Source organism: Ptychodera flava, chromosome 10 (assembly GCF_041260155.1).
Source record: "Ptychodera flava strain L36383 chromosome 10, AS_Pfla_20210202, whole genome shotgun sequence".
NCBI lineage: Eukaryota > Metazoa > Hemichordata > Enteropneusta > Ptychoderidae > Ptychodera > Ptychodera flava.
Genome location: NC_091937.1, coordinates 32954776 through 32968332, shown reverse-complemented (window position 1 = coordinate 32968332; position 13557 = coordinate 32954776). Strand labels below are relative to the sequence as shown.

General features: G+C 40.1%; 1 protein-coding gene across 1 annotated transcript; it reads left to right on the top strand.

Moving 5' to 3' along the window:
- The first annotated feature begins 2404 nt into the window (after nt 1-2404).
- On the top strand, nt 2405-12565 carry LOC139142555 (uncharacterized). The gene is made up of 3 exons (XM_070712525.1): nt 2405-2482; nt 5373-7639; nt 8835-12565. The coding sequence occupies exons 1-3, from the start codon at nt 2416-2418 to the stop codon at nt 10110-10112; spliced, it is 3612 nt and encodes a 1203-aa protein (XP_070568626.1). The 5' UTR covers nt 2405-2415; the 3' UTR covers nt 10113-12565.
- The last annotated feature ends 992 nt before the right edge of the window (nt 12566-13557 follow it).

Below are 13557 nucleotides of genomic sequence, written 5' to 3'. Positions count from 1 at the left end.
TAGTAAAAAATATTTTGGTAGCTGTCATTATTTGTTATCTTGGGGACGGAGGAATTGTTGTTAAAATCTTGCAGAGTTATTTGACTTTCCTTTTCTTTTCATCGATAGAGAAATTTTAGTAACCCCTGCCTTACGAAGAAGCAATTAATGAACCCCCTGAAAGAAAATGGAATATTCGAAGCAGTAAGATAACAATTACGAGTAACATGTACAAGAATTATTTCAGTAAAATCATGTAATACGTAACTTTTGATACCTTTTCTGTGTTTTTGTCAAGATATTTCCATTCTACTCATGGCATACTCAAAGAGTCCACCCCTATGTGTTCCATATTTGGCTTGTCAACACTGCCCTCTATGTATAGCCAACGATATTATACACAAACTGAATCAATGGTGTGTTCAAATTGATTGAATAGTTTATATTCAGTTACCAGCTCTGTTGAAAGCCCAATATTAGTTATATGCTTCAACATGCTTTATAGGCAGTAAAATATGAATCTCGTCTCAATCACAAATTAAGTAAAATCAGTGAAAAAGTATCAAACTTATGTTTATCAATAAATATAGCTCAAAATATTGAGAGGTCAAGTCACATGCATGGTTTAGTGAGTCCTTTTACTGATGGACAAATGATATAACGAGAGATAGCTGGTCTCAGAGTGATCCAAAAGTCGCAGTTGTGTAACCTTACCGATAGGCAAATCGATTGATAACTATTTTATTGGAAAATTTAAAAAGGACCTGTGCAATGCAAATGAGTATGTCTCAAGAACTACAACAAGGACTTGGGATTGAGGACTGTACCTTTAATTGTATCTGCTTTGGCCATTTATACCTGTATATGCAAGTTGATTGATGAATATTAAAATGGAAAATCTAAAGAGGACCTGGGCGATGCAACTGAGAATGTCAGAAGAACTACTGCAAGGACTCGGGATTGAGGATTGTGCTTTTAATTGTGTCAGCCTACCGCCTTTGGTAACAGTTATTGTGCACTCTGTGTGAACTTCAAAATACACCTCGGTCACTGTGTGTCGTCACTGCTTCCATCGTCACTGATGTAGCTCAGCACATGGAGACAATGTCAACCTCATCATCATTATCTTCCATCTTACTATCACTATCAGCAGCAGTTTTGCAGCAACTTTCTGATCTCAAACAGCCAGACAGTATTGCCTTGATTTTTATTCTTTTCAGAATGTTTTATCGCATCAAAATGTGAGGTGACCTCTCCAACATTTTTTGTTACTTTTTTGGTTAACTTCGACTTTCCTTATTTTCAACCATTCATCGTCATGGCAGAAGACAACCCAATGAGAAGTACAGTGCTAGCTAATTCCATTGACTTGCGTATAGAAATGCAAGCAGATATCATCACAATATTTGCCATTTTCTCGAAATTTCCACTAAAAATAAAAATACGAGACGAAGTCATTTTAACAATGTATCTTAAGAGTAGTGTCACAATGCTCGATTACAAAATAAGTTAGAAATATTGTTTGCGTTCTTTTGCATAGGTGCACGGTCGTACGGAGAAATGATAGCCTAGCAGTTTTTCCATTTGCCCATGATAAATGTATATACATCTCCATTACAAATTTAATGTCAGCAACTACCTGTTTCTACCTCTAGCTCGAAGTCAATTTTAAAGGTATGTTTTATAAATCGTCAGAGTTACGTATACTCTCATAAGGTAGAACGTTTCTCGGGGACAGATATTCGGGCTCTCAAATTTCTAAAATTCTTTTCTGATCTACCACTTGTGGGAGCTCATATTAAAGGTCTTGGAGAAAGAAAAACTTTTACCGTCTTAGGTTTTCGATAATTTAATTCCCTCCATAGAGTTTACAAATATCGCAAAATTTTTGGTACTTTGTTTCGCTAGTTCCAATCTTTGCACGGTGACCCCCGATTTTTATTGTTGATTTGGTAAGAGAATGGTTGAAAGTTTCATTAGTCATGATGTATGCTAGCAGGATAAAATCGAAAGTACGGTGGGAACACCCATTTTTCCCTTTAAATGATTTATGTAGTCATTGTTACCTGTAAAATATTCAATCACAATGAAACTCCAACACTTTTACAATTACGGAAGTACCCCGTGCACCCGGTATCACACACTGTCGGAAGCCGTACGGAATATGAAGTCCAGTGCATTATTATATCCCCAGCCTGAAAGAAATCGGAAATTTACCCAAATCTCTGACAAATAGTAAGCGTTGATTTTTCAAAACACCCCGAATAAAAACTTAATATGGACAATGCTTCCAACCACCAGTCACTGCACGAGTCACTTCCGAAGAATTGGAAAGAAAGGATCAACGGGTAATCAAATGACGTTTTCACGCGTGGGAAAGCGGGAAAGAACTTTTAATTTTGGCCACTAGAGGGCGTAATGCAGATCAATTTCAAGATGGCGGTCCAAAATTGGGTAGTTGATGAAGACTTGGGCAGAATTCGCCCAAACCACGACTTCTCAGGTAAGCATACTTCCAAGCGTGTATCTTTTGCGGCAAATGAATGTGAAAATTTACCTATAGAGTAATTTAGGACGAGGAAATGAACTTTGGCAAAAATGAGCATCCTTTGTTATTGTTCCACGGAGCGCTACTGTATACAGTGCAGTGCGTGCATTTTCTTTCACAAAAACATTTTGTATTTCAATGAAAATTTGACCTCGGGCATCTAATTAATTCGTTCTTTTGAAGTTGAGCAGTTGGTTATCGATATTTTCGGAGATTTTACTCCCTCTTTTACACGAAAAGCGGTCATTTAGTCAGTGCAACATCCATAGTCGAATTCCGTTGTGGAACACGTTTTTGTTCTCTAATCCGGCACACGATGCAAGTTTGACCGCAAAAGTCAGTTTGCAAGCGATCATAGTGTTTGTTTCCTCAACGTAGAGTATACTAACAGTTGTCCAGTAATTCGCAGGGCTGTAATTAACGGAGATCGGGTCCCTGCCCAGTTCTCGGACCATTTGCATTTGAACTTGTGATTCCACGTCGTTTCATATCATGACGTGGAGCCTGAGGGTAGGCTAGCAATGACGTGAAGGAACAGAAACACAGTAAATGCAGATTGAAGTGAGTGATGCAGTGTAGCAGCCAGAGCTCAGTTCCAAGAAATTGTTTCCACAAGCTGCAAGGTTACCAATTACAATCCTTGGTCATTTGAAATAAAACAATAGTGTTTTAATATAATAATCAGCCTATCCAAATCTTTGATGACAATTTTGAGGAGCTCCTCGAAGCGTAAACGTCAAAGTGCACAGAGATTCGAGAAGGTACAGATGTTCAATTCTAACGAGCAGAGAGACTTTCGTCTCGTGTTGCAGTGTTGCAGACAGAATTTACTGCCAGTCCTGCAGCTGCATTTTAACTTCAAAAGACTTGCACAGCAGTTTCATTTTTTTCTCTCAACATATAGACTGCCACCACTGAAGAGGTTCACAGAATGTGTTTATACAACTGATACTGTCACAATAGCACTGATTGCAATTGTAGTTTATTTTACATAACATATGCTAAACATTTGCACACAAATTTTGTCTTAACTGCATATTTTCACAAAAGCTGATATTTTGGTAATGTAATTTGAAAAGTATTTTCTTATATATTCTTAATGTAAATGAGTCCCGTGTCTGATTGATCTGGCCAATGAAGTGCACTTTATTTCACTTGGTGAAAATGACTGACCAATGGCAGAATGAGAGAACCTTACCCATAAATGTGCATTTGGTTTCCAAATTCTTGTAAGCCACTGATGATTCAAATGCGCATTGTGTGACCTTTTCTCCAAAATTAAACAGGGTAAGTTTGGTTTCTCTAAAGGTCAAAACTTGCTGTCAATTGACTCTTGACTTGGGTGAAAAAACCACTGATAGCTTATTGGTCAAAGTATTGTTTGTATACAGAAATATTGGGATGTGAACAATTGATGACCTTTACCCTTTAACTGTAATGTGAATTGCAAAATAGGGTTAGTGGAACAAGAAGATACTGGTGGCGATATTGCGTATTTGTTCGGTTCAAATCAGTTCAGAATTTGTTATAAAACAGTTGTGATATCATTGATTTGTTTCAGGGTCAGTAAACAAAGTACAAGTGGAAATAGGGATTAAACAGTACTGTCTGATGGAGGGACCAGGGCTAGCCCTTGGTGATCTATTGTTTTAGTCTGGGTCATCCCGGGTCATGCCCTTCAAAGTAACACTGAGACATATTAAATCAGCAGTTTGCTATGACACTGATCAGTTTTCCGGATTCAACTCTAAAAAACAGAAACCTACAAAAAACTGTAAATTGACCCACGCTTGGCTTGTCGTACTCTATTAACCATTTATTAGCTCCCTCTGCAAACCAATTTAATGTGATTTATTATGTCTGATTTTTGTCCTTGCTATGGATACGCATTGTATATGTGTGACAATAAAGGGCTCTGCTACGCTCATCTCAAACACTCCTATTCAGACTGTTATAGTGTCAATGGGCATTGAACAGATCTGTCATGATTCAAATAGAGCTCGTAGTTTGATTTGCAAGATCCGTGAGAATTGTGAAAATATTTTGAACAAATTTCTCTTCCGCAATCATGAACTGTAACTCCCTGGAAGAAAAAAAGAATTAAATAATTCATTCCATTTTTTTGTGTACAGAGGTCCAACGTATAGGAACTGTAACAGTAAACCTATACTGTGTAACCCTTAACCTACCATTGGCCAAGTTCAATGTCACCATCAGGTCAAGTTGGTTAAAACCAGTGAGGCATAACATGTCCCATACGCTGCATTGTAACAAAGACTAGCACATGTGAAGGCCCCTGAAAACAGATACTGCAAACACAATTTTTGCTGACTGCACTTGCTATAACATACACCTTGCCCATTAGATGAAACTATGTCTAGATTTGGCGCAATACTCCTTTTCACTGTCCCGGCAGATGGGGAAGTGACACTGTCTGGCTGGTTATAATTAGTTAAGGCTTTAACTTGAAAAGGTACATGGGTATGTGATAATAATATGTATAGTATTTCAATGCTTGACGATAGAAGAACTCCCAGAAAACAGTTTATGGACTCAAGTATTCCTGTCTCCTGTGATTTTCAGTGACTTTGAATATATATACCCTGCGATCAGAAACAAACAATGGGTATTTTGAAGTTAATGTCGAAGTTCAAAATTGTAAGGTTACATGTATTTGGTATGAAATTTGACCCAGGATTTTCATTTTAGTTTTAGTTCTCTGATATGCAAACTTGTTCACATATTTCCGTACAAATGCAGCTGAAGCGGGTAATTGTAGTCCAGGCATCCTCTCCCTTGTAAGGAATTACCTCTGATTGTATTTTCTGTCTTATTGCTTCTACAGTCAAAGTTGAGCCTAGTCAGAATGGTGGGCAAATCAGTGTGCAGGCAAACAGTGCAAATTTCAACTGGACGGCTCCGTTGATGGCCACAGTGAGTAGCGCTGCCGATGTGAAGATTGAAACCACTTCAACTCTGTATCAAAGCAATGTACAGAGCATGGCGACAGTGGCACAGAGTCAGCCGGTGACTTCGGTATACGCAGACACCAGAATGGCATCCGCAGATCCCTCGTGGCAGCCACCTTCTAGCGGCATCCAGAACTCGGTGCCGTTCACCTCTAGCCAGCAGAGCTCGACAGTCCAGCCTTTCCTACACAGGCCAGGCTTTGAAATTCCCAGATCTGGTCCTCTGCCGGCAGTTAGCCACTTTCTAGGGAACAACGTTGGACAGTTCCAATCCAGCACTGGTATTATGCCGAATTACTCTCAGTCCGGTAACAATTTCCAGAACGTGCCCCAGCAGGGAAGCTTCCCACCAATGTGTCAGAATCCCGGTGTTGACAATACAGTGGGACTGACTCCAAATCAGACAAGACATGATGTAGACCGTGAAGTCAAGCAATTGCAAGACTACATGGCTTATGTGCCGCCGAAGCTCAGCAGTTCAGAGCATTCTGCCAATGTGATGTCTCTCGCTCAAGCAAGAGTACCGTCAACGTCAGTTGTTCAGAATACAGCCTATCAGCACAATGTCCACAGTAGCACAGTCTCAAATCAGCAGTCTGTCACCACTTTTGCTGATAGCCACGTGCCCATCCTCAACTCAAACGTACAGACCACCAGCGCCCACACAAAGGTGGCAACGGCTTCATGGGAGGATGGTAAACAACAGATTCGACAGTGGCTGCAAGCTGAGCAGCACAGTAATGGCGTGCAGCCTCCGTCGCACCAGCCAACAAGCTTTGCTACCACTGGTTTGAATCAAGGCGCAGTTTTACCGCCCAGCAGCATAGGCAGTGGTCAGTCCAACACATCCATGGTGCACTCCATCAATGGAAATGGAAGCACTCAGAGTAACGGCCAGCTCATCGCAGCACCCATCTGCCATCAGCCACCACACACGACAGTTAACCCACAGTGGACCATGGGAACAGACCAGGTCGACGGCAATGGTATCTGCTACTCCAGTGCGTCAACGGTTCTCCCGCAAACGACAAACATGTCTGTGACCAGCGGGCAGTGGGAGGTGAGAGACCGGGGCGGGGAGCCCTCTATAGTCAAGAGAATTAAGACAGAACCTGAGGAATCATATGCAAACAACCAAGAATACCAGACTCAAATGTTTCACTCCATCCAGCTGCAAACAAGCAACCAGCCGATGTCTGCAGGTAGCTCCTCAACGACTGTATCACAGTATCCCAACCCAGGGGCTGCCAGCGTCAGGGAGGGAAATCTAAACTCAACCAGCTCAGAATATGCAACTCTGACCAATGTACCACTCTTTGCAGATGTCAACCCCCACAGCGCCGAATTCACCAGCAGACCTCCCAAGACAAACACCACACCCAGTACTGCCTTGAGTAATGTTCCGTCTTCTTGCCACAGCCTCACAAACTTTCATGAGAACCCTGCTGTAGCAAGGACTGTTAGTTCTTTAGTCAGCTCCGTGCAGACTGCTGGAACAGCGCAGTCAAACGTGACTCTACCACAAACATACAGCTTTGGTGGTCAGGGCAAGTCTCAGACTGCAATTCCTGCACCCACCAACAAAACCAAAAGGAAACTGCCTCAGAATATGTCCTACATTAGCAACTTAAACCTTGGTGACAGTGCAAACAATTTGACAATCCATTCCAAGGACTCGGCAGCAGTCAAAGGAATACCGGTACTGTCTATTGTATCTGTGGGAGCCAAGACTGTGATAGAGTACAAACGGGCTGAGGTGAGGCAACCCCATATGCAGATCACTACGTTGAAGCCAGGAGCCAGAATAGACAATGATGAGGTCCCTGGCATTGTGATGGGTGATCCACAACAGAAGGCTGCCACCATGGTCCAGGATTCGCAGATAATCAACCCTTCAAACACGATGGCTGCCCCACAGCGGAAGAGACCCAAAACAGTGAGATGTATGCTAGATGAAAGGTTAACTAAAGACGGTACCGGTGACATGAGTCAAGGTACAGGCGAATGCAGAACAGATCAGAACAAAAATAATTCCACTTCGTGCCAGTATTGTTCAGAGGTGTTCTCTAGCCTAGCAGTGGCTCTAGAGCATGAGAAACTGCATCACCACAATGTGGTATTTCCTGCAACTCAACAAATTCAGGTGAGTTTTGCAATATTGCTATTCTAAGCATTCCAGTATTTGTACGGTATGTACATGTATTTCTCTGAGCTTGTTTCACATCCCAAGCTTTCCATTCATGCTGTTGTGCATATCTGATTCCAGAACTAGTTGACAGGCTCGTTAATATATATGTAACCACGGGGTCAAATCGGTTAGAACATGTGTGGTTTCATATAATATCACACGAGGGCTGAGCCCATAAGCTTGCGCAGCTATGTAATTTCAAGAAAATGACAGTTCACTGTTTGTAGTAGATGGGTTTTGGATGAAGATATTTTTAAGATACTCCTCTTCGTCACAGGTGTTGATAGTCTTGTAGCCAGCGTGCAGCAAGCTTGCTGAGCTGAGACCAACTACTCAGCACTGCAGCGTACTTTTTGCCACGGCGGTGACCGGGGCGATGACCCTTGACACAAGATGGCTGCCAGTGTACAGCACGTGCACAGCTGATGCTATCGAGCAGTGTGATGTATATTTTATCCCAAATGAAAATATATGGATGCTTTTTGATGTATCATTTTTGGAAGTTAATTTAGGAGTTTTATAACTTTATTGCTTGCAAATCTTGCTCAAAATAAAAAAAAACTATTGAAGCTTGGCCATGTAATACATGTACAATGATGCGGTCACAAGGATCATGGGATGATTGCAATGGCAGTGACCATGCGTCAAGAATTTTATTCTTATCGTACTGCACTGACGCATGCGTATCAGTGAGCCGCTTGCCGCCACCTGCGCGAGCTAAGAAGATGTACAGTTTTATTATGAGTGAGAAGAGCTGGAGTCAGATTCATATTCAGAAAGAGTCACATTCAATAGTCAAAATTAAAATGATTCTATTTCTTAATTTTATCTTTTCTTGTGTGCGTATGGCATATAGATGAATACAGTTACTTAAACCTTTGAGCGCCAAAGTCAATTTTTGTCACCTTTAAAAATGTACCTCAGTCAATTTTTGTCAGATTTTTGCCAAAATTTTGATGAAAAACTATGGGATAGCCAATGAAATGTGATGTCAGTTTGGTCCAAAATTATCAAAAACATTACAGAAAATTTGTAAAAATTTGTAAAATGTTGCACTAAAATTTTGGTGAGAAAAATTACAGCACGCAAAGGGTTAATAGAAACATCGTATACTAAGGCTACATCTTTTTTATTCCACTGTTTTCAAGAGACCCGACCAGATAGTGAAACTGGATCAAGAACTACCAACCGCAAAAAATCTTCTGGAAGCCAACACAGGAAGCTTTCTGATCTCATCGTGAAGCTGAAAGCTTTGCGGCAGGGACAGGAGAAGAAAGTTGAAGCTTCAAGAGCTAGAACCAGCGGAAGGAAAAAGAAGACACGGAAGATGGTTAAACACACTGTTGTACGCAGAAAATCTGAAGTAGTGGATAGTTTCCAGGAAAATATTCCTGGTGATCAAATTTTTATAAAGCAGGAGCCGGAGACCCAAGGATACGAAGATGCAGGTGATAGAGATGTATTGGAACGTAGACTAAGAGGAAACTCTTGCCAAGATGGCATTGAGAGTAGTCATATAGATAACAGTACTATTGATAAAGGAATAAAGTACACCGAATGTAATGACATTGTACAAAAAGAGAAAACTGTGGTACGAAGTGATGATCTGAGAAGAAAAAATCAGAGTCCAAGAAGTATCAGTAATCAGAGAAAGATTGTAGACTTCTTTGTGAGGCAAGGTCTAGAAAGCAACAGTTGTCAGAATCTTTTAATTGGTAGTGAGTGCTGTAGGGATGATAATGATGAATACGGTGAAAAGCCACGATTTAAGAATGACCCTAGCAGAGTTCAGAGTTCAAATGTCGACAGATTGCTCAGCCAGAGTGTCAGCTGTGAAGGTCAAGTTTCTGACGACAAGTACCAAAATTTTTCAGAATGTGCAGGTGAAGGAGACAAGATTGAGATGAACAGCGCTCTGACAGTTTACTCTCTACATGACAAGTCTATCAGTGGGCTCCCTATCTTTTCTATCGTCCCCACCGGTGACAAAAACCATGAGAGGGTCTTGGAGTTTGTTGGCATCCATGGACAAGATTTTCCGACACACAGTAGCAACACTGATGACCAGGGCAGACATTCCCTTCAGACACACCAACCAATGCGTGGGGATGGGAGTCTGTCCACAGGATCTTTGAACACTGCCCCTCTGCAGGGATCAGAAAGTCAGGTGTTCCAAACATGCACAGCAAAACAGCAAAATAATGAACACGGAAAGATGAATTCTGGTATTAGTAATACATTAAATAATAGCAAAGAGTCCTCAGGTGACGTAACAGATTATGCAAATAGCTTAACAGACAGTGGGTTAGGATTGATAAAATATAGAACCATCACAGAACAGATGTTGAACTATAATGCCAGTGTAGGAGAGTATTTACCCAGTGTGAAAGAATGTTTATCCAGTTCAATGAACATCATCCTAGTGTAGTACAAATATCAGATAGTCACAGATGCACATCAAGAACAGAAACACAGAAAACGTCAGAAGTAACATACAGTGGACCAGGCATGATAGAACGTGAAGGTTATGTCACAGCACATCAATCAGACAGTAGTTGTCAGTCAAATAGAGCTTTGAACAGCCACATAGCAGCACTGGGCACATCTAGTGACATAGTGACCCCTTCAAACGCCGACAAACCAGACATCGTCAGCACAGTATCAGAGTCTGCTGTCTGTGACTATGGCATCACAGTACACAAAGCCAGCGATGCATCCATAAAGGGCATCCCTGTCTACTCCATATTGACAATGGACAACCAAGACAAGAAACCGTGCTTTGAATTTGTTGGCATACACGGACAGAGCCAGGATGACAAGGAGTATGACAAACATACAGGTGTGAGGTAGCTGTGAGTGTTTTCACCGACCAAAGTACAAGGTCTGTCAGAAAATCCTAAAATGTGAAATCACTCCAGAACATGGCGGTGGTGCATTGCTCCTGGTGTGATTGCAATATTGCCAGAAAAGGCAGAGCCATGATATATCGGTCAGAGTACTAGTGTGTTCATCGTCAAAATGCAGTCTGCATGTGTATCCATGCTAATATATTTTGAGGCTTGTGTTTTCAGAAAGATGATTGTGTCACTTTACCTGATACACTTGTGCTTGTTCACACCATTGACCAGCCAATTGATGTAAGCAGATATCCTGATTTAACCCTTTGAGTGCTGTAATTTTTCCCGCCAAAATTTTAGTGCAACATTTCACCAATTTTTAGGAATTTTTCTGTAATTTCTTTGATAATTTTGGACCAAATGGACATCACATTTCATTGGCTACAGATTTTTATCAAAATTTTGGCAAAATTCTGAAAAAAACTGACGGGGGTATATTCATAAAGGGGACAAAAATTGACTTTGGCGCTCAAAGGGTTAAGGTAACACACACCTTGAAACTGAAAGTATTAAACTTTCGGGCGTAATTTTACAAGGAAAATGTTAATCCATTTTCAACTGTAAAGAAGACGACAAAATTATTGGTACCAGAGAACCAAATTACCTGAAATTTGTTGAGCTTTCAAATTCAATATGGCTGCTGGACTATGGGGATAAAAATCAGATTTTCGGTTTCTCATAAAAACAAGGCAGTGACAGCTTTATTTGCTCAAAACAGGTTTCAAAATTGCTCAGCACAAGCAGCAGAGCAGAATAGGTTTTTAAAAAGTTTAGATCTGAAAATCTACCCCTTGGATGCATTCTTTGTGAATTGAAAACAAAATCAACAATGCCAAGATTGATCTAATTATGAATTCTGTACGTACAACAATGTTCTTACACAAGCAAGTACACAGGTGGTGACGTAAGTCCATTATGAACATCACTGTCTCGACAATGAACACTGACAGTCAAACATCATTTCATCGACCAAAGCCTCTTTCTGGATATCAAGTTGGCCAATCCAGCATTGGGATGAACACAGGTGTATCTGCTACATTTATCTCACAAGTGCACAAAGAATCTACATGACTGCATGTTACTATTGAATTCTGTTTACCAACGGTCACAGGGTCAAATCTGTCCAATACAATCATATTAAATGTTTTATGCAAAACAGGTGATAAAGTACATTTAGGCTAATGTTCAAAGCTGAACTCAAGCAATTTCAGCATGTGTATGTACAGAGCAGGTTCTCAAAAGAATTGACAAAAATCAGAGTCACGTGGCCATCAATGTTATTCTGATTTAAACAAGTATCTAAAAGTTGAATCTCATTCTAAAAATTGCCATACAATTTAAATTAAAATTAAATTAAAATATAAAATAATGAAATAAAAATTTGCCCACAGGGAGAGCTGTGAATCAATATATCATTGTTACTAATACTGTAACACCTCTCAATCAACATGCCAGTTTCACCATTTAGCAGATCAACACTAGGTATAAAAGAGTGCCTTGGCAATGATACACTCTAAAGCTACAAAATGAACCAGTTTTCTGTCATCATTTCCAAGTACAACATTTGTTTAAGGGTCAAGTCTGAAAACTTGCTGGACATGTGCAAAAATGACATCACTGATCAGATCTGTCTGTGAGTACAAACAATCCAAAACAGAAAAAAATGTTTGAAGTTCGATGTTTTTATGCTGTATTGTTTCCTTAACCTACCGTTGGCAATAAGCCTTTTTGTTGGGTTTGATGGTGTGTTTATCATTCTGGACCAATGTGCTTGATACCTACAGTCCTTTGTACAGTGGTACCCAGTCCTATGTACCAAGTACCCAGTCCTATGTACCTAGGTACCCAGACTTGCCTAGCTGGGTACCCAATCCTATGTACCCAGGTACCCAGACTTGCCTAGTGTAGGTACCCAATCCTATGTGCCCAGGTATCTAGACCTATGTAATTAGGTATCCACCCGACTTATTGTACCTACTTAGGTACCCAGACCAATGTACCTGGTAGGTACACAGGCCTATGTACCTTGGTACCCAGACCCACATACCATAGATACCCAGACCTATGTACATAGGTGCTAATCTGGGAGATGTGTATGGCATACACATAAAAACCCATGAAGCATTGCGCCATGATCTTAAAAATTTTGAAGTAGTGTTATTGAGATGATTTCTAGTTGAATAGCAGTGAAGAAAGAAAGGACCAAGTCAAATGAGAATACCCACTGAATGATAATTTCATGCAATAATTATTTACAATGTCTGTCTGCATAAATTATTCATAAGTGTCAAAACACATGTTTTATTAAAATGCCCTTGATAATGTGAAATCATTGACCATGACATTCAGATTGTTGTATAGATAGTTCAATATTACATGTATTGGTGTTGGTTTTGTATCTCTCCTGTCAGATTGAACACTGCCATTTCTCGTTGCATTCCTCAATTGACTGGCATAAGCTAACAGCACAAAATTCTGAAAAGTGTAATGGAATAATTTCTCAGTATGTCACCCTGTTTTTTTCCATATGTTTGTTTGTGACCTCTCCTATAGTGGCCAAAGAAAACAAACTATATATTACCACTGTTTTGTGATAGCCATAAAAATTTGCAAATATGTTGGAAAACAATTACTGCCAGTTTTCACCATGACAAAATGTGCCATTTATTGGACATCTTTATGTAATTATCTACTGATTCATTTAGAAATTTGAAATTTCTGTTCTGTCTCAACACTCAAACAAAAGAATGCATTTTTGGAATTTCTCCAGTATTTGGCAAGTCTCAATGCTTTCTATTCTACTTTGGTATTGTAGATTGTCTTCAGTTTGTTGAACCATAAACCTGTATTATTGCCTAGTTTAAATGCAAAATTAGTGCCTAGTAAACAGCCTCATTAAAAATGTCACCGAAAAGCAACTTGTGCAATTTTTGGGAGATATATCTAAGATAGTGAAAGATGTATTTTAACAAAATC

What these genes read in the sequence shown, in the direction of transcription:
- LOC139142555 (XM_070712525.1), top strand. Translation starts at nt 2,416, where the DNA reads ATGGCGGTCCAAAATTGGGTAGTTGATGAAGACTTGGGCAGAATTCGC. An exon ending in CCCAAACCACGACTTCTCAG is followed by an intron (nt 2,483 to 5,372) that starts GTAAGCATACTT and finishes TTGCTTCTACAG; the next exon opens with TCAAAGTTGAGCCTAGTCAG. An exon ending in CTGCAACTCAACAAATTCAG is followed by an intron (nt 7,640 to 8,834) that starts GTGAGTTTTGCA and finishes TGTTTTCAAGAG; the next exon opens with ACCCGACCAGATAGTGAAAC.